The 20316-nt window shown below is 45.1% G+C and overlaps 1 protein-coding gene across 1 annotated transcript in view; it reads left to right on the forward strand.

Moving 5' to 3' along the window:
• ofcc1 (orofacial cleft 1 candidate 1) overlaps positions 1-20316 on the forward strand; it is a 74457-nt gene that overhangs the window by 29011 nt on the left and 25130 nt on the right. The window contains exons 13-16 of the mRNA XM_030349708.1: positions 1146-1324; positions 14279-14530; positions 16367-16619; positions 17206-17369. Coding sequence (XP_030205568.1) covers positions 1146-1324; positions 14279-14530; positions 16367-16619; positions 17206-17369 — 848 coding nt within the window. The remainder of the gene's footprint in view (positions 1-1145; positions 1325-14278; positions 14531-16366; positions 16620-17205; positions 17370-20316) is intronic.

The following is a 20316-nucleotide window of genomic DNA, read 5'->3' on the forward strand; positions in this document are numbered from 1 at the left end:
TCTCTCTCTCTCTCTCTCTCTCTCTCTCTCTCTCTCTCTCTCTCTCTCTCCTTCACCTTTTTATTGTGCTCATCACTCTGGGATCCAAGCTTGCTTTGCCAAAGATTGCACTATGAAAATGGATGGTAGTTTTATGAGGCCTTGCCTATTTACTGCTGTACTTCCTGAAGCCAGCAGTGTCTCCCGGTGAGATGAGAGGAAGTGTATGTGTGTGTGTGTGTGTGTGTGTGTTTGTGCGCGTATGTTTGTGCGCGCGTGTGTGTGTGTTGCATAGATAAAGTGTGCATGCACGCTTTGGTATGCGTGCGTGCGTGCGTGTGTGTGTGTGTGTATGCATGTGTGTGTGTGTGTGTGTGTGTGTCTGGGAAAAAAAAAAGGTGAAGACAGGGGATAGAGAGTGGCGGAAGGGGACCAAAAAAAAGAAAAAGAAGAAGCTGATTGCTTATTCCAACGCTGGATCTCATTAACATACATCAGTGAGTATTTCCCAACTTTGCGAAGCCGCGCGGCGCTAAGCCCACCCAGAGGCTAGCTGGGGCAGGGCTGACAGGGCCAGGCAGGGAGACGGCAAGCCGTTAACATGTTGGCGGCTTAGCGAAATAATATGCGCTCCAAAGTACCGCCGCGGTGAAATATTCAAAGCCACACTTCCTGACGACTGCCATTCCGCCCGTGTTTATGACGGTAACAGTAAACGACTAGCGTGTGGCAACCCTCCCCCCCCCCCCCACCCTCCCCTTCCCTGACCAAAAAAAAACCCCTCAGAATATAGCAACCAGATGCACAAACACCACTGCTTTAGTACCCGCGCTGACTGCAAAAAAAAAAGAACACAAAATCAAAAGGAAGTGGTTTTCCCACGCAGACTAGACTCAAACGACGCATTCTTCTTCGTCACTCCTGGCGATTGAAGTGCAATGTCGGGGAATTTACTATGGGGGGGGGGGGGGGGGGGGGCTTTGGTAGTGGCGGCGCTGTCACCCTACGCATCCCCCAAGATAAATCCAGAGGCCCGTGTTTCCCCCCGCTTTGATTACAAATCTCTCTCTCTCTCTCTCCCTCTCCCTCTCCCTCTCCCTCTCCTTCTCCCTCTCCCTCCCCCTCCCTCCATCCCTTTCTCTCCCTCCTCCTCTTCCTCCCCACAGAAGCAGCCAATGAGGATGAGGACTCATAGCTGTGGGCCCAGTCTGAGCGGGAGTGGCGGCGGCGGCGAGGAGGGCGGGGAAGGCGGCCCGGCCCGACGCCACGCGGGCGCTCGCCGGCAGCAGCCTGCGACGGAGCTGCTCTCCACGGAGGAGCTGGAGGAGTTCACCGCCGCCCTACAGTAGGTCCTCCTGTCCTCCTTCTCGCCATCGCACGGCCCTCGGACGCACAAGGGAATAATGTTGACACACGAAATGCCACCGCAGACACGCACGCCAGCGCAGACACACACACGCCGGTCCCAGGTGCCCCGTTGGACAGCGACCAGAACGCCATCCGTGTCGAAATGCAGAAAGTTATCGAACAGCGTTGTATTTTTAGTTTCAACCTGTTTGCTCTCGGCCCCCAAATATAAGAGACGTGGGTGTTCATTACTACAGCCTGAGGGCAGAATTCTTGCTGTTGACATTCGTGACGAGAGTCAGAAACTGTTACCTGGTTGACAGTGTTTTAAATAACAGACAAGCTTTGTCAACACTCTGAGTCTACCGAACATTTACTTTGTTCCATGCAAATGTTGTGTCAAGAACAAATTATACTTGTGTTTACTCAGTATTGAAGAATTCAGAACAAATAACGTGACTTTGCTGAGTAGGATTACAAGCACACTGAAAAACTTCATCAATGTGAATATTGTTGGTTCTTGTAAAATATAGAGTGAAAGGACTGCATTTTGAGGACAAGCAACCATTTTTGCCTATTTCGCTGGTCCTTCGAAATGGCGTCTTATTTGGTGCTTTTCTATTGAAATATCAACTTTGTGGTTCCCTGCAATAGATTACCAACGTAGAAATACGTATAACGATTCAGCTTACTTTATAACGGCTGGTAGTCATTTCAATTTTGAGACAAAAAAGTTGAAGCATAAAATAACAATTCTGACACTAGCTAGAGAGCTAAAATTGCGTGTTAACGTAAAGTCACAGTTTTTTGGGGGGCTTTCATAAAATGAAAGTAAAACTTTCTGCTCTTAATACAGCAGAGAGAGGGCAAGATATATAGAGGAAGCGAGAAAAATAGACAGATATAGTGAGAGAGGGAGAGAGAAAGAGGGAGAATGAGAGAGAGAGAGAGAGAGGGAGAGACATTGACATACTGAGAGAGGCACTGGGCGAGAGAGAGCCGTCCCTTGTGATTTAAAAGTGTTTCCTCATTTCAGGGAGTTGGTAATTTATAGCTGCTGGTCACATATTAAACAAGATCAGAGACTACTCTCTGACATCTTCTCCACATACTGAGGGAATTCAAATGATCAGCAGCGTGTCCTGCCAACAACTGAACCAAGCTGGCACTGTCTTGAGGGATGTTAGAAAAAAATTGTAATACAAAAAGGAACACACAAGAATCCGAGCAAGGCTTCGCACACAAAAGGGAACACAATTACATGGCTTCCGCGATTATTCATACTCCTATTTTTTCTTTTTCTCCTTTACACCTCACTGTCACTGCTGTATTCATTGAGATGATTCAGGTGTGTTGTGACCGTGTTGAAAGAGGGCCCTGCGCGACCCCCTCCCCCCCACACACACACACACGCACGCTTACGCACACACAAACACATTCACACACACACACACACACACACACACGCACAGGCACGCTAACGCACACACAAACACATTCACACACACACACACACACACACACACACACACACACACACACACACACACACACACACACACACACACACACACACGTGCACAAGCGAAGACACACATACATGTGGGTACACACACTCACTGGCGAATGTTAGTGCCGTCATTGACTTTATCTTTAAAAGCACACATTATGGGGTGTCGCTGTGCTGAGGGCTACCAATCTCTCGACGTTTATTCAGAGCATTAGCGGGGAGGGACGCAGCGTCGCTCTCTTCAGCCATGTAGTTAAAGACAACCACACCCCCATCCCTCTCCCAGCCAACTCCCCCCGAACCCCCCCACCTACCGACCCACCCACAGCCATCTCATCTCATCTCTGCGTTAGATTCAATTCCCTGCCCACCCGCTGTGCTGTTTGAGTTTCTCTGGGTGCGACTGCTCCTTCCTGAGGAGCGGCAGCCAGAGACAGCCAATGCAACGTATTTATTTTTGCATCGATTTATGTATTTATTCTTTTTTTATGCCGTACGGATGTGTCTTTGTCATGATGTCTACAGTGTGCTGTATATGACATAAAGTTGTTTGACTGTGTGTGTGTGGGTGTGTGTGTGTGTGTGTGTTATGTAGGAAGGTTAAATGTGGGTTTTAAGTGTTTGTGTCTTTGCATATCTGTAGTTTTCCTCTGTGCGTGTGTGTGTGTGTGTGTGTGTGTGGGGGTGTGTGTGTGTGTGTACTGTACTTTACACAGGACCCAGCACAGGCGTTGCATAGACTGAGGGATATTACTGCCATCTATTGAACAACACGAGACTGAGCCCTGTCTTTTTTCTCACCTTGCTGGAGCATCTTGTTTCACACAAATGGGATCAAAATGATATCATGTAATACAACTTCAATTTAAAAATTGCATGAAAAGGGTTTTTAATTCCATATCAGGATCTATGTTGTGTATTTTCTACCACCTATGCTATAGATAACGCCGCATAAAACCAAATTCTCTACATCGACAGAACTTGTCTGACAACAGGTGTCCATCTTCTCTGCTGTGTGCGTGTCGAAGGCAGACATTAGCTATGCAATAAATTTGCGAAGGTGAATATTATTTGAGATAAAGTGCACAGCTAGTACTAATTACAGAAGAAGAACAGGTACACATTATCAAGATTGTTTTGATGTGGTCAAACTGAGTTCTAGCTTCTTGGCCGTAGCCAAAGTTTCTCTTCTGTTCTATTTACTTCCATTCACATATTAAAAGGAACTGCATATCACACAGAACAGGAAAGAAACCGCCAGTTCTCTAACCTCAAACACACCTGCGCCAAGTGCCTCAAACCAGGAATCTTTTTAACCCTGAACCATAAATTCCCCAAGATAAACACAACCCAACCTTTTTTAGGCGGCATGTATTGACAACTTAAGAGACTTCATTTTGGGCAAATGAGAAAACGAGCAGAGGTTTTCTGTAATTAAATTCTTTATGAGTGTGTGTTGCAGCTGGTATGTGTTTGAACAGGCATACGAGACTCCTGGAGACCTGCCGATATATCCCACGTTGACAAGCGGTGTCAAACGCCGTTGTGATATAGTATAGCAACCGTTGAAAATCAAAGAGCCTGATTCAATACAACCGTCGTAATTTGAGAGTGCCAATTTCTACGCCGTTCGACAGCCAAAGAAGAAACTTTCTGGGTGGGTTAACAAATGCCAACAGACTGCATTCACTTTAAACCAAACCTCAAGCTGTGGTTAAAACTGAAAATACGCTGAGTTTAGATCAGCTGGCACTGTTACAGTTTCAACAGTTGTAAAAAACTTAACTGTAATGTAACTGACTTTGAAAAGATTAAGCTAATGGCATTAGACAAGAAAGTAGGATGTCTCATACTCTATAGCAAACAAACAAACTCTTTCCGTAAGTGTATTGTGACCACAGTAATCCAAGTATTGATTCTGTAAAACAGCAAGCTTTAGAATAGCAAGCTGAGACCTTTTTTTTTTTCTATTCTTACCTGTGCCATTTTGTTCTTCATTTATATAAACGGGTTCTATTGATCCCGATATAAAAACAAAAAAGCACTTCTTCTTCTGTTGTTCGAAGCATTCTCGTGTGTTTCACATTAATTAGGCTGTGCATTGTACCTCTGCAATGTCACAAGACATTCCCTTTTTCTCACCCCGTTCCTCGTCTGCATTTGAGGAGAGCAACCTCTTTTAATCAAAGTCATTCTCGCATAGCAATTAGATCTAATTAGTCCAATTATCACCATTCTAATTACATTGAAATGTACCCCCCAAATCTCATATCAATTATAGTATATCTGTGACTTGTCCTGATCAGGGGACACGCCGAGTTGGAGGCAGAGAGGAAGAGGGGAGGTTGGATCAGACAGTGACATCAGTGTTAACCTCCAGAGGCCTGCCCGCTCCACCATAGACACCGTAGACACTCAGTACAGACCAATAACGAGGGGGAGGGGGCAGACTGTGTTTCAATATCTCTGATGGGGAAATATAAAAACCCTAACAATGTGGAAACTGCTCAGTTAATGTATATGTTTTAGAATTCATTGCAAAAACTCATTCGATGTGTATTCTGAGTATTTTATTTTCTCTCTTAGACATACAACGTGTACAAATCACTAGCATAGATATTGACTATGATCGATATACATGAAGACACACCGTAACACACAAACACTCGTTCACACACACACACACACACACACACACACACACACACACACACACACACACACACACACACACACACACACACACACACAGCGCACACGCGCACACACACACATACACAGCACACACACACATGTACATTGTCCCCGTGGAGTCAGAGGGAACATACTGACCTAATTTCCTGATGTTACTGCCGCCCCCGCCGCCCCCCCCTTTGTTGGGGATCCCCCTCCCCTCAACCCTTCCCCGCTGTCTGAGCCAATCAGAGCGCTCTCGCCAAGTTGTGTGTGTTCGTAAGTTTTCCCGTGTGCGTGTGTGTGTGTGTGTGTGCGTGTGTGTGTGCGCGTGCACACACCTGCCTGCTCATCGACGTGTGCTCAATGAAGCAGCAGTCAAACACTTCCTGTTGGCTTCCTGCCTGACACCGCTTTACTCCACAGTCTGTTCCACATGCACGCACAGTCTGAGTACTCATCACATGACGCCGTGCTAATGTCCCGGGACAGGGCAGATAGGGCTCTACAGGAACCCTCTGTCAAATCCGTCTTGTCCCAACACACCCTGACATCAACTGGGACAACCTGTCCTGTTGATTTAGTGGTTTTAAAATCCAGCGTTTTCTTTTATAATATATTAGAATAGATTTAATGAAGTATATAAGCATGTGATCTGCAACCAGGAGGGAGCAACATTTCAAGGAGGACCACTGTGTCAACATATACTATTTTATAGTGAAGAAAAACTCAAATACAAACTCTAATGAATGAAAATAAGAACCAATTTGAAACGAGAGAGGGAGAGAGAGAGAGAGAGAGAGAGAGGGGGAGAGGGAGAGAGGGAGAGGGAGAGGGAGAGAGAGAGAGAGAGAGAGAGAGAGAGAGAGAGAGAGAGAGAGAGAGAGGGAGAGAGAGAGAGGGAGAGGGAGAGGGAGAGAGAGAGAGAGAGAGATCAGGTCCTGCAGTTCGGGCCACTCCTTCAAACCGCCGGGCAGGGCAGAGGTCAAGCAATGCTGATGTAATGCTGGTAGGAGAGGTGGTGGAGGTGGTCACCCCCTCCCCCCCCTCCCCCCCCCCACAGGCCCCCCAGCCCCAGCTACACTCTGTTCCTGCACTCCGTGGTGGTGGGAGGAAGCTGTAAAGTGATGTGTGTGTGTGTGTGTGTGTGTGGGAATGAGAGGCCCCTGGTTACCCAAGACACAGTGCACATGTTCACAGACCTGCCCTGGGTCATTCTCAAGAGCTCTGACACGCACACAAAAACACAACCACACATACACACACATATATATGCCCACAATGCGTGCATATATACAATGCAACATGCCTCGTGCTCCATTGAAATCAGAGCTGTCAACTCCATGACAGGCTAATGCCGTGATGTGATTGGCCCGTTCCGAAGCAAGGTTGATGCCAATCAAAGTTGACCGCTGCCCCCTTGGTGGTCTACTCCAGATCAAATGAAAATGTGAGAGAAAAAGGTGGAGATGGAGCAAGATATACATGCATGGGGTTAGGAATATAGGAGAACATGGTTGGTCTGGACAGGGATGGTGTTTACACTCAAAATCTGTAGTAGTTTTATTGCCACGCTTTTATTTTTAAATGTCAGTTTACAAAAACTCAGTTTCAGCTTTACTGCATGAAGTCATCGTATATCGTGCGAAATGTGGTATAAAAGGTTGGGGACAGTTTTTTAAACCAACAATGCATACTTAATACACTTCAGTTACATCAATGCCCTTTCTAGATAAATATAAATTTGTGATTCAATGTTAGGAAAGGAACTGACTGGCGTATTTCATAATACACTGGCAGTTTTGGCACGATGTTATGAGCGCCAGAGAGTGAAGTGTAGTAAAGTATGTACTTAATTAAATAAGATATGACATCATCAGCACTCACTTTTTGCCTGTGTCACTTTTGAGCTGGGGAACTTTTGCACCATTGCACAATAAAAGTAATATTGAACACAAATGACATTAGAAAATACTGATGACAGCCCAGATATAATCTTGGATAAGTTACTACCTGTATCGGGAGATATAAGCATTGTCGACATATCTTATTTTTTGCTGCCAAGTAAGTTGAAGCCATAGAACGGCTGAGTGACTGAACTGGCTTGAATTTACTATATTAACTAATTCTTAAGTTTCTCTTTCAGCCTCTCTCTCTAGCTCTTCATCAGCTCTCTATCTCTCGCTCTAACACACACACACACACACACACACACACACACACACACACACACACACACACACACACACACACACACGCAGAGCACATAGTTACTGCCTCTGCTAATTATTTCCTCTGCTCCTAATTCTTTCTTTATCTCGCTTTCTCTGCCTCTAATTTTTTTCTCTCTCTCTCTCTCTCTCTCTCTCTCTCTCTCTCTCTCTCTCTCTCTCTCTCTCTCTCTCTCTCTCTCTCTCTCTCTCTCTCTCTCTCCATGTCTCTATCTCTCTGGTGACAATGTCCTGCAGTTATGAGGCAAGGTCAGAGGAGTGAAATCCATTTAACTACTGATGCAGGGTCTCCTGAGGCCCCTGTACCCTGCCTCTGCAGCTCTCATCCCCCACACCTCGCCCCCATGGAAGGATGGGTAGATGGTCGGATGAATGGTTGGGTGGGTGGGTGGATTATATCCTACTCATTTAAAATGCCACACACAAACACAAACACACACATACACATTGCAAACGGTTTGAGGGATATCACATCTGTTTTGGAAAAGCAACCTGGCTTTCATTTCCCTTAGGTTGTGCTAGTGTTGTACCTACCTGTGTGTGTGTGTGTGTGTGTGTGTGTGTGTGTGTGTGTGTGTGTGTGTGTGTGTGTGTGTGTGTGTGTGTGTGTGTGTGTGTGTGTGTGTGGCGTGCATGTCAAGAGCGCAGGAGAGAAGGGGGTAAGAGAGTGAGAGCCCATGGGGAGCACTGGTGTTTTTGTTGATCCCAGGTGCATTTGCATTCAAAATGTTTCCACGCAGGTTTATGATGCACCAAGGGACCTACTATTTCCATGTTTCAATCCCCTCTCGTGCTAAGTCAGGCGCTCCATAAAAAGCCACATGTTGCACAGCAGTGAAACCGCTACCTGGCACTTCCATTTAACACATTCCGGGGCTGGAAGAGCAGCCCAAACGCAACGTGTTTTGAGAATGGATTAATTTGGCCATTGTTGAAAACACAACCGTTGAATGGGTGTTCCCTAGTCGAATCACCGTCGTTAAATTATTATTTTGGCATCACGACTCAAACCGTTTGCCAAACAGCATGGAAATAATGTTGTAACCCAGCTCTGGAATTGATGAAGTGCCTTTTTTGGCTGGAGCCTCAAACACTGATATTTAGAAGATTGACTAGGCAATCGGACACATTAAGCCTTTCACCACTTGAACCGTTTCGGCCCGTTCTCCTATTCACCTGCTGGCCGATGTAGAACATAAGTTCAAAAAGAAGTCAAACAAAGTCGTTAGTGAAACAAAGCCTTCTAATTAAGTCAAACTATTTCTCGTCCTTTTGATTAAGTTGGAGAGGAGCGGTTTTCCACAGCTGCAAATAATTCTGATAATTTGGCGATGCATCGTTACACGATTCAAATTGCATGATGATATACTTGTGTTGTGCAGCTGACTCACCATTCCATAATTCTCACTTTTACTACACCCCAAACACCATTGTGCTTCCATTTTCTCAATGAATCCCATTTATGTGCGCTGCATCCTTGCCAGGGTCTGTAAAAAGGCCACAGCTAATAAAGAATGAAAATGGGGGGAAAAAGTAGGAAAAGAGTGAAGAATAAAAAAAGCGGGTGAGAAAGTCAGACTGCATTGAGGCACTTAAGGAAACGCACCTAAAAAACTAAAATTAAATAATGCTTCCTCATAAGATGGTATCAAAATAACCAAATTATCCAAAAGCCTTACAGGCAAACAGTTCTCTTCCGCTTTTTAAGGAAAATAATACCAACCTTTGATCATCATTTCATATATCTTATGAGAGCGGGCATGTTTGTTAGGTTTCATAGCCCCTTGCCTCGCATTTGACCCACCTACTTAAAGGTTTTACAACCTGTCAACAAGCACTGGAACCACATCCTTGGCTGCTGTCTCTGATCGCAGAGACAATCTACTATGGGACAAAGGATGCTTCTCCATAAGGCCTTGGTCCCCCTCACTCTGGCCTCTGCCATGGTTCCTGTATGGCTGTGGCAGGTGCAGCAATGTTCCATCCACACCCTATTCAGGGGGCTGTTGGGACTAGCATCGACCTTTGACCTTATATATAGTTACTATGTGTAAAATGCGCGAGTTGGTCCGGTCTGTTCGTAAGCCGCCCGCATTGGTGGGAAATGCTTTCACAGCAATGTTGGCGTCAAACGGTGACTATAAATGCCATGGCGTTTGTAGGTTGCCCGCGTCCGATTCCAAGGAGGACGAGACCCCCCTGAGACCGGACATTGTTCTGTACTGTCCAAAGCCTCTGAAGAGACAACCCTGAGACCGGACATTGTTCAGTACTGTCCAAAGCATCTGAGGAGGCGGTCATGTTGGGAGGAGGAGGAGAAAAAGAGGGCCAAGTATGCAGTCGTGGTGCGAGACTGCAGCGGAAGTGGGCAGTCATACACAGCGTTCAACCTCATCGACGGAGACCTTTCTGGTCAGTCTCTATGCAAAGCCTACAGTCTGCTGGGTCTTCGAACAGGAATTGGACCTGCTCCTACTCCAGCTGGGTCACCCGGGAGAGTATGTCTGATGTTTTAAATAACCGGAACACAGAATGAGGAGAAGTGCTTCATTAGATGTATTCGTTTAACATCATATTGACCCAACAACATGCTGGGAGCATTGATGCAAGTGTTTCTGATGACGGATGTGCACAAGCGCACAGACACACACAGATGGAAATCTTGAGTTAGATGGAATTGTCATTCTGGGTATGTAGGGTGGATTATTCTAGTGAATATCAATGCTGATTGAGTTATCGTCACTGTGCTAGATGATAAAGTCATTTTGTTTTGGGTGAAGCTGAATAAAACTAGATATGAATCAATTTGCACACAAAATGACGCTCATTAAGTCATTTTGATTAAAACTGTGCCATGTTCATCTTCGTTTTGGATGACTGTATAACCCAAAATAATTTTCAGACCAATTTATCGGAGAAGGGAACTGGGGTGTTTATTACTGGGTGTATGACAGCCCGCGAAAAATAAATTATCAGGATTTGTTCAAAAGACGAAATATAAAAAATGACGGCAACTCCTTAATGTTATCTGCCAACACCTGGAATCGCCTTGCTTTGATAATCACGACGGCAGCAGTGCATCAATAAAACAATAACTTTATCAGTCAATCTTCTAAGTCAAATAATCACACCTGAACTTCAAGTTTTTTTTTTTGTTATTCGTTCACGTGCCCATGGGCAAATCAGTCCTTGGAATATGAGGTTGTGGGAACAGGAGGGTGGGTTGAGGGGGGAATGCAAAGTGGGGTCCCAGAACCTTGACAAACAATGCCTGTGGCCTGCATCACTGAAATTTACAGAAAAAATAACCTAATCCCCTCAAATAAAGGGATAAGTCCAATACTTAACCCAAGGGGGTTGAAGAGCAGGATATTGGTGTAGGAGAAGGAGGCTTCTGTAAGGGTTACGTTCACTTTCCCAAGACCCCCGAGCTCTTTCCTTTAACATAAATCTGCTATTAGGAAGCTAACACCAAACTATCTCTCTCGCTTTCCCTCTTTCTCTCCTCTCTCATTACTCATCGCAAAAAAAGCGGTTTAAAACTTGCCTGCACTTGCGCTTTCTACCCCGGTGCTATTTTTAAGAATGCTGCTCCCATTGGCTGTCTTCGCGCCATTCGTGTGAAAGGGTGTGCACCCTTGGAAAGAGGGTGAGGGAGGGAGATGGTATGGGGTTGACAGATGGATGGTTGAATCTCGCTGATTTACTGTGCTTGACATGCCTTGGACGGGGTTCAGAGCGTACCATGTGTCCTTGTTGCGATTTTGCTTTGAGGAGTTGAGATTGAACCGCAAACGTAAACTGAGATAATGGCAAAATGCAACAGATTTAATGTTGCCTACATAGCATTTCATAGCATCACTGAGAGGACAATTAAAATGGAGTGTTTTTGCCAAGGCCTGCCTGTGGGAAATGCATTGAATGGATGCCATTGATGCCACATGCTATCTGTCATTCAATGGACAAGCTTTGATAGTGGAATAAAATATTCCGTCCTCACTAAAGCCCCCCCCCCACACGCACGCACGTGCGCGCGCACACACACACACACACACACACACACACACACACACACACACACACACACACACACACACACACACACACACACACACACACCAGCCCCTCACTCCTACCTCGGCCGCTTTTTTTCAATATTTTTCCTTCTGTATTGTACTTTTGTAATTGAAGGTGCCATAATAAAATCAATTCACTGGCGATAACATATTTCACATCACGTAAAGCGCTTTGGCGCTTTCGGAAGAATGTGCCACGTGAAGACGGGCTAAAAATATGCCTCTTTCACGCATCATCAATATCTTCATTATATGAAGGACGACCGTCAGGTCGGGTTTGGTGTTTTGGCGTAATGCTACTTGACAGGGGAGCATCTTGCCTGGGTCCGTGACACATTGCTTTTTGTCTGCTGTGTAATTCCACTTTAGCACAGAGGCAGGAAGCAGTTTAATATCATGTTGTCGGGGCGATGGGCTCATAATGGCAGCATGGACCCTTCTTTGTTCCAATCATAATAGATATAAAGTAAATGTTCTGAAATAGGGTCAGTTAGTTTTCTTTGTGCAATATGTGGATGGTGGAATCGAAATGGGATGTTTGTCAAATTACTAGAGATGGTTTAATTCCTTGCCCTGTTGTTACTTAAATGTATCTAATTAGATCAACAACCAAGTATTTACTCATGCTCTTCTTTCCAATTTTACTAACAACTGTCAAAGTAGTTCTAGTTTATTTCCTCTTCTTTGACGAATATTGTTCCTCCTATTCTTTTTCTTATTGTAATAAGTTGATTATTATTATCTGATTACTTTAAATTAGCGACCTTGCTGTAATGGAAATATTTAAAAAATACAAAATCAATATGGAAATATTTCTACAATAACTAATTATTATAAATAATTATTTTTTGTATTAATCTCTATATAACAGGAATATTAAAGCGTCAAAACACAAAAAAAACAACGCATGAAGACACGAAGCAAGGAGAAGATGAGATGCCGGGGCTGGGTTGTAAATGGCGTCTAATCATGTGTCACAGGGGACCAGAAGAATTGATTCCTGGTCTCGTTTTTCTCCGACTTTCTTTTTACTTTTGGTCTTAAGGCAGCGTATGCAAACCGTTCTCCCTAGGTGAGCACAACAAAGTGATTCCTCCCCGTGTTGGCTAGACACAGGCTTGACTCCAGGCAGTGGCCTCCGGTCACTGCTCCACCATGTGAGCCACACAACCACGCTGTATGCTTAGCCTCCGCCTAATTGGTCCTAATCAACTTGACAAAGGCTTTGTGTGTGTATGTGTGTGTGCGTTTGAGAAAGTGTGTGTGTGTGTGCCCCCCCCCCCCCCCCCAAGGCAGTGGGGGGCGCAGGTTGAATTAATGAAATAATGCACCATTGTGATTAAATGTGCACGTTTATATCCTCTATTCTTTATCTCCTAAACTCACTACTGAGTTACTACGTAGTTATATATGTTTCACCATATGTTTATATCTTCTCATGTTTTTATACATCAGCAAGCCTTTCATGCAGCACGGCTGTTGCTTCAGTGTTGTAGTACACACACGCGCGCGCGCACACACACGCGCGCGCACACACACGCACACGCACACACACGCACCTACCGTTAGCAGAACAGGGATGAGGCCTGACCAATACCTCCTCTTTGTTCTTCCTTCTCCTTGTCTTTTGTTTTTCGCTAGTTTTGCCCTCTCTTTCTGTCTTTCGCTCCTCTTCCATCCTTTCTTTACTACCACCATCCCGCCTCTCTGCTCCCTGATCCATCTGTGCTCCCTGTATAAAAGGGAATATCTGAACAGGGCCTGAAAGAAACTCACAGGCAAATAGATGGGAGAGGGGCTCGAGCAGACTGTGCTGCGAGCCATTTGTGTCACGTTCTCATGTTTGTGAATTTGTACGGGCAACTCTGTGTTTGTGTATTAAGGACATATCTATCTATGTATGTGTGTTGTACTCCTAGTCCTAACAGGAGTGTTGAGCACAGTCGTTGTTGTTGCTGTGGCCTAAAGTGTTACTATTGCAACGGTGGTCTAATAGTTGTAATCGAAGTAGCCTTGCATTATGAGTAGTATAATTGCTACTAGTCCTAGTTAAGGTAGTACTTGACATAATTCATTCTCAGCCTCTTTTGATCGATGTATTAAGCGGCACATTTTAATAACTTGTCCGCACAACCTTACCACCACAGATATCCACACACTCCAAACGAAGCAGTGTCTTGCTTTTCCAACCCACTTTGTTCGTACACCAGCATGTTGGCCATTCCTCTTGTAAACAAACAACACGATACGGTCTCCAAGACGTGCTAAGGGACATAACCCAACGCAGGGTTTAACAGCCCGCCTTTTCTAAACAACACCTCACTTTTACGAGACCAGCCCCTTAAACGTCTTTTTCCCACACTGCCACGCAAATGAAAACCACTGTGTGTGTATGCACTTCTGCGTATGTATATTTCTTCCTCCGCACAAACACCTCTTGTCTCCCCCCCCCCCCCTCACAGTAACGGACCGATACCGGGCGGCCCGCGCGACCCCCGCCTGTCGGATCGAACCCGGCTGGCTCTGCGCATGTTGCCGTCCGAGCTGGGCCTGCCGTTGCCGTGGCGACGACGCCGGGGCGGCAGAGTGCATTGTTCCGCTCGGCGGCTCGGCCTCATTATACCGCTGCTGGCTTTGATGTGGTTCGCGAGGCTCTACCTGCATTACTGCAGCCAGTGGCTCTTCCTCCAGGCAATGGCAGTTCCTGTCAACAAGTGAGCTCGCTTCCTTTGATATTCCCGGGCCCCCGCACTCACGCACGTGCACGTCCGCTCCCCCCCCCCCCCCCCCCCCCCCCACACACACACACACACACACACACAAGCGTCACACCCATACACACACACCGAGAACACACACACATATAAACAGATGAGTGTAATAGAGGTAAGATGCACGGAGGGAGTGTTAGAACCATATAGATAAGTACATCACACGTAGGCAGGGGATTGCTGACGTTGCCCACCGAGATGCTGATGCGCAACGGGATCGCGGCAGCTGACACATACCTGGACACTCACACCCATGAGATCCTCGGGTTGAATTGTCCCTCACATATAAGCATGCAAGGAGATGGGTGGAAATAGAGAACAAAAGGTGTGTGTGTGTGTGTGTGTGCTTGTGTGTTAACACTGCGTTGCAGTGGGAGGGTGTGGATTCCAACATGTGCTGCTGCATAGCCGTCATTTATCCGAAGAATAATTTGCTGTTACATTGATCATCGCATGATCATAACATGTGATAACAATTGAACAGCAGTACTTTGCTTTTGAATGTATTGCTATTAACGTGCACTGCATTGTGAATGTCAAAGCAGTGCACGGATTGCTGGAAGGATGGATAGATGGAGTGAAGGAATAGTGTATAATAAAGATATCATTTTAATAACAACAGGTGTGATGTTCAAGTTCAAACAAATGAAAAAAGCGTGCTAAGGGGGTGGCTGTTCAATGGGGGGGGGGGGGGGGGGAGGGAGAGAAAAGAAAGATGTGAAAAGCAGAGGGGGTCACTGTCGGATGACAACTTCCACATGTCCAGAGAGACGCCTCTCCCTCCGAGCGATCCTCCCTCCATGTACTAGTGAGCTCATGGTGTCCGGAGAGAGACAGAGAGAGGGTGGGAAAGATTAAAAATGGCAGCCCCCTGCCATTCTCTCTCTCACTGTCCATCTCTCTCCTTTGCCCTTGTCGGTTTTCTTTCCCTTTTAGTTTTACGATGTATTTTCTCTCATATGCTAACTTAGAATGAAAGAAAACGAAACACAGCAACAAGGGATGGGGGTGTTATATTGCAAGGCCAATAGTATGGGTGGTAATGTTTACCTTTATTTCCAATACGATATAAGAGTATAGTGGGGGGGCTGTTGATATGGTGAGAAGTGTGTTCAGAGTGCGCATTATGAAAGAAGCGGCTCCAGATTGGACTTCAATGGAGCTGTACCTGCAGATTAATGACCGGAATCACGGAGAGACTCGACTTTTGAGGCAAATCGGATGAAAGCTAATGGACAACGCTGCATTTCTCTACTCCTGTGTACCGGCTCAACTGAAGGGAAGATTAGGAAACTCATGAGGCTTGCTGCTAAAATAGAGGAGTTGTGGTGACTTTTCCCTCTCATCGCTCTGTATTCGAAAAGCCACTGCCACGGGAATGCTAATGTTACGTACCATGCACTGTGTGTATGCCAGGGTGGCCTTCTCAAACATATACAATTATTATAGTAACCTCCTGTATTGCTTTATTATCTTTAATCTGAACATGCTGATAATGTTGAATCGTCATTTGAACATTTCTATAATATAAGCGTTCTGTGACACTTTTTTTCTTTTTTTATTCAATAACTTTGAAAGGCAAACAGCCAAGATAGATCTAAATCGATATGATGTGAACCAATTTAACAATGCAGTCTCTCACCAGTAATAACGCAATTGAATGTATTTTTAACATGTATTTCTATCCACTACACCTACCCCCATTCACCACCCTTCACGTTTCCCCCTTCCCTACTTCCATCCGGTGGCCCTCGCTGCCCGGTCCCCCCCGTGCGTTAGGTTCGAGTTCCACGCACACACGGTGGACCTGGTCTACCAGAACTCCCTGCTGCACACCCGCGAGGAGCTGGCCCTGGTGGTGGCGGGGCCCCTGACCTTGAACGCCGTCACGTTCCTGCTGGTTCTGATCAGACGGGGCTGTCAACAGATATTTGGCTCACTCCCTTCCTTCACGTCAGACTTTATCATGGCTCAGGGAGTGTGGACAGTCCTGGACCCCGGGGCTGTGTTGGCGGTGGACGCCGTCCTGGGGGTAAGTCACTTTAAAAATAACTTGGACTCTTGTGCTCTTTCAAAGCAGGGGGGAGGGTGTGGGGGGGGGGGGGGGGGGGGAGTTCACTTTTATCTTGGCAAAGTGACTTTAGATTACCGGATATATATAAAAAAGCAGGAGACAAAAGAAAGAACAGAGCGGGTCGGGTTGTGGGGGCTGGCAGGAGGTGGGGGTGAGGATAAATATATGCTTGGTTAGAAGGTTATTTTTCTTTTGCTGGGAGGGGGGGGGATCACTTGAGAAACCGACGTGTAATAATGTGACACTAATGCACAAACTCACAATGAAATTTGTGTCGGATCATATCATATCATATATAATATGCATATATAAATATACGTATATACATCATATCATGTTCCCTGACGGAAATCAAATGGGAAAAGTGTTATATTAAGATATAAATACAACAAATATTATTATAATAATAACAACAATATGATTCATTCGTTTACCATCAGTGACAGAGAGCTTGCCTCATATTGCATGTGTCCACTCGGATACGTCTGATTGATATTTCCTCTTCCTCCGCTCCGTCGACTCCCTCCCTCTTCTGCTGCTTCAGCGTCTCGCCTACAGCCCTGACAGGCCCGTGGGGGACGCGGCAAAGCTCTACTGGCACTTCCTGCGAAATAGCCAATCAGGCGCCGCCGGCGTGGTCATCACCCTGTTCCTCTACGCTGTCCTTCTGCTGCTCTCGGTCACCATCCTGTTCATTTACCTGCTCAGGTGAGAGACACAAGACAGAAAAACGGTTTACTTGATCCATTTGTTTGACCTCAGTGTGTAAACGAAAATAAATTATGCTTGAGTTTATATTTGATTGATACTATACATTTGTTCTGAGGTTTGGAGTTACAAAGTACAGATTTTTATTTCTTTATCGATATTTAGAATTATATTAATTGATGGGTTTCGATTGACTTGAAAAGGAGGGAAATGTGTTCCTTAAAGTGCGTCAATCTTGTAACGTCTGAAGCTCCAGTCGTCTGTCTCTCTCCGTCTCCCCATGATGAAGTGGAACAAAAATAGAGAGAGAGAAAACAGAGCAAATGTTGATTTAATCGGTTTTGCTTTTGGGGTCGCAAGGAATTACTTATGTAGTTATGCATGAACCCGAGTGCTACACAAAGTCATTATACACACACACACACACACACACACACACACACACACACACACACACACACACACACACACACACACACACACACACACACACACACACACACACACACACACACACACAAACACACAGTGATAGACAAACACACACATACACAAACTGGCACGCCAGCACAAGAACATTTATTTCTACATAGTCATTGTGATTAGGTCATCTCTTTTGCAAGCAGGGGTATAGTTGATGATTTCAAACAAATTAAATTGCCTTTATAGATATATATATATATATATATATATAAATATATATATATATATATATATATATCTATGGTTGTAATAAAAATAACCTCAAAGGTAGCCTTGCTGATAGCCAAAGAAGATTACTTGAATGTATTGGATCAAACATATAAGCAAAATGTTATGTTTTTTACGCATGCAATACACATTGACTGAACTTCATATATTTTCCATGTATGTTTGCAAACCCTTGAATGATACAGCAGGGCTGTGGGTTTTTGCAATACTGCCCAGCCTCAAATGATGTCCACTGTCTTCCATGGCGGTGACATAGATATATTAGATACAATAGACGGATATAATACTTTCCAATTAGGAAACAGGCATGGAGGAAGGGGTACTCTGAACTAATGACACCGCAATTCCATCAAGGAGTGCAAAATGTAAGAGAAGTCGTATTCAATTAATCAGCGTAGACATTGCCAAGCAGGGGTGTGGGGTGCTGCTATCTCGTTTCCGTAAGCAACATGCTTATCAGGCCGCGGCTAAACGGACAATATTAAAACAGCAGCTAGGGATAATGACTTCTGCCACTCAGCTGATACATGGTACCCTGTCGTGAATGTAGGCCACAAGGAGCATGTTTTTATCTGTTGGAGTTCCCTATTGGCTGCAAGGAACAGGCACTGTGTGCACGCCCTTAAAAATGACCACAGGCCTTATGTAACATCGACTTGTATCCTTTTTGGATGGTTTGAAGCAGCTTTTTTCCTCGCTGCTGTTTCATTGCTGGTTACTGGTGTTTGTGTTTGTGTGCGTGTGTGTGTGTGTGGGTCTGCATGTATGTGCAAGTTTTGTGTGTGTCATCGTGCAACAACTTCCCGTCAGTATTTTGTGAGTGCAATACATTTGTTTCTACCACTATACACATCAAGCATCCAGGTCCTAATTTAAACCCACTCCAGCCATTCACAATACTCCTCCATGCGGAAGTATGTTAGGCATTAAGGGGAACACGAGCATGTTGTGATGAAGCATAGAGACACAGAGAGAGCAGAAGAAAAGGCTGCACACATGAATGAAAAGCAAATGTCTTATGTGTATGATATGGATGAATGCAAACCGTTTTCTATGAGGTCAGGATGGGAAAGAAGATGTTGACAACGTTTCCCACTCTCCCGAGAAGAATGAGCAGCGGATGTTCAAACACGCGCTCCGCCGTGTCTCTGTGTACATTCCCATCTCCGTGGTGCAGGTTTTATTTTGGAGTTGAGGATAATCTGGCAATCTAGAGTCTCTTTACCAAGCGTTCAGGGTCTAGATGTTTTAATGGCCAGCCAACATGGTGTGAACGAACAGTGTGTGTGTGTGTGTGTGTGTGTGTGTGTGTTTCTTGGAAAGGTTATCATTTTTATTTAAAGTACGCGTGTGTATGTGTGTGTAGGCTTGTGTGTCTGCTTGTTTTTTTGGTCTCTGCATTATCTTCAGTCTGTTATCAATCAACACAGATATGTTTGTATGCATCATGTGCACAACCTCATACGTGTGTGTGTGTGTGTGTGTGTGTGTGTGTGTGTGTGTGTGTGTGTGTGTGTGTGTGTGTGTGTGTGTGTGTGTGTGTGTGTGTGTGTGTGTGTGTGTGTGTGTGTGTGTTCATGTGGATGAAGAAAGTAACAAAAACAATAAACCCGCTTGTCTCAAGTGAGGTTATGAATCAATATGTGTTGTTCTGTACGATTCATATTTCTGACTTTGACTCAGAAGGGGATTGGCCTCAGCAGACGCTTCCACATCCAGCGTGACCTCTGCGCCAGCCATCCCCCTCGCTTGTGGTCCAGTATTTACGTATAGGGATATCTATATACTATCTAAGTATATCTGATCATTAGGAAACACCCACACATACACACGCACGCAGATTACACAAAAAAAACACAAACACACACACACACCATGTGATCAGTCAGATCAACCAGTGCAGCACACACACACACACACACACACACACACACACACACACACACACACACACACACACACACACACACACACACACACACACACACACACACACACACACACACACACACACACACACACACACACAAGACAGCACAGGGATAACCAACATAACAGAATCATCCTAACAGCTTTGATTTGCCAAGTGCTGCCCACTCACCAACCAATTTCTTTCAATCTCTCCTAGCATTGGGATTGATGTATTGACTTATCCTTATCTTAATCACAACAACAAGATCAGAGGCAAATGTTTTTCAGAGGAATTCATAGAGGTGATGTTTGTTCTTCCTTGGCA

Source organism: Gadus morhua, chromosome 23 (genome assembly GCF_902167405.1).
Source record: "Gadus morhua chromosome 23, gadMor3.0, whole genome shotgun sequence".
In the NCBI taxonomy this organism is placed as follows: domain Eukaryota; kingdom Metazoa; phylum Chordata; class Actinopteri; order Gadiformes; family Gadidae; genus Gadus; species Gadus morhua.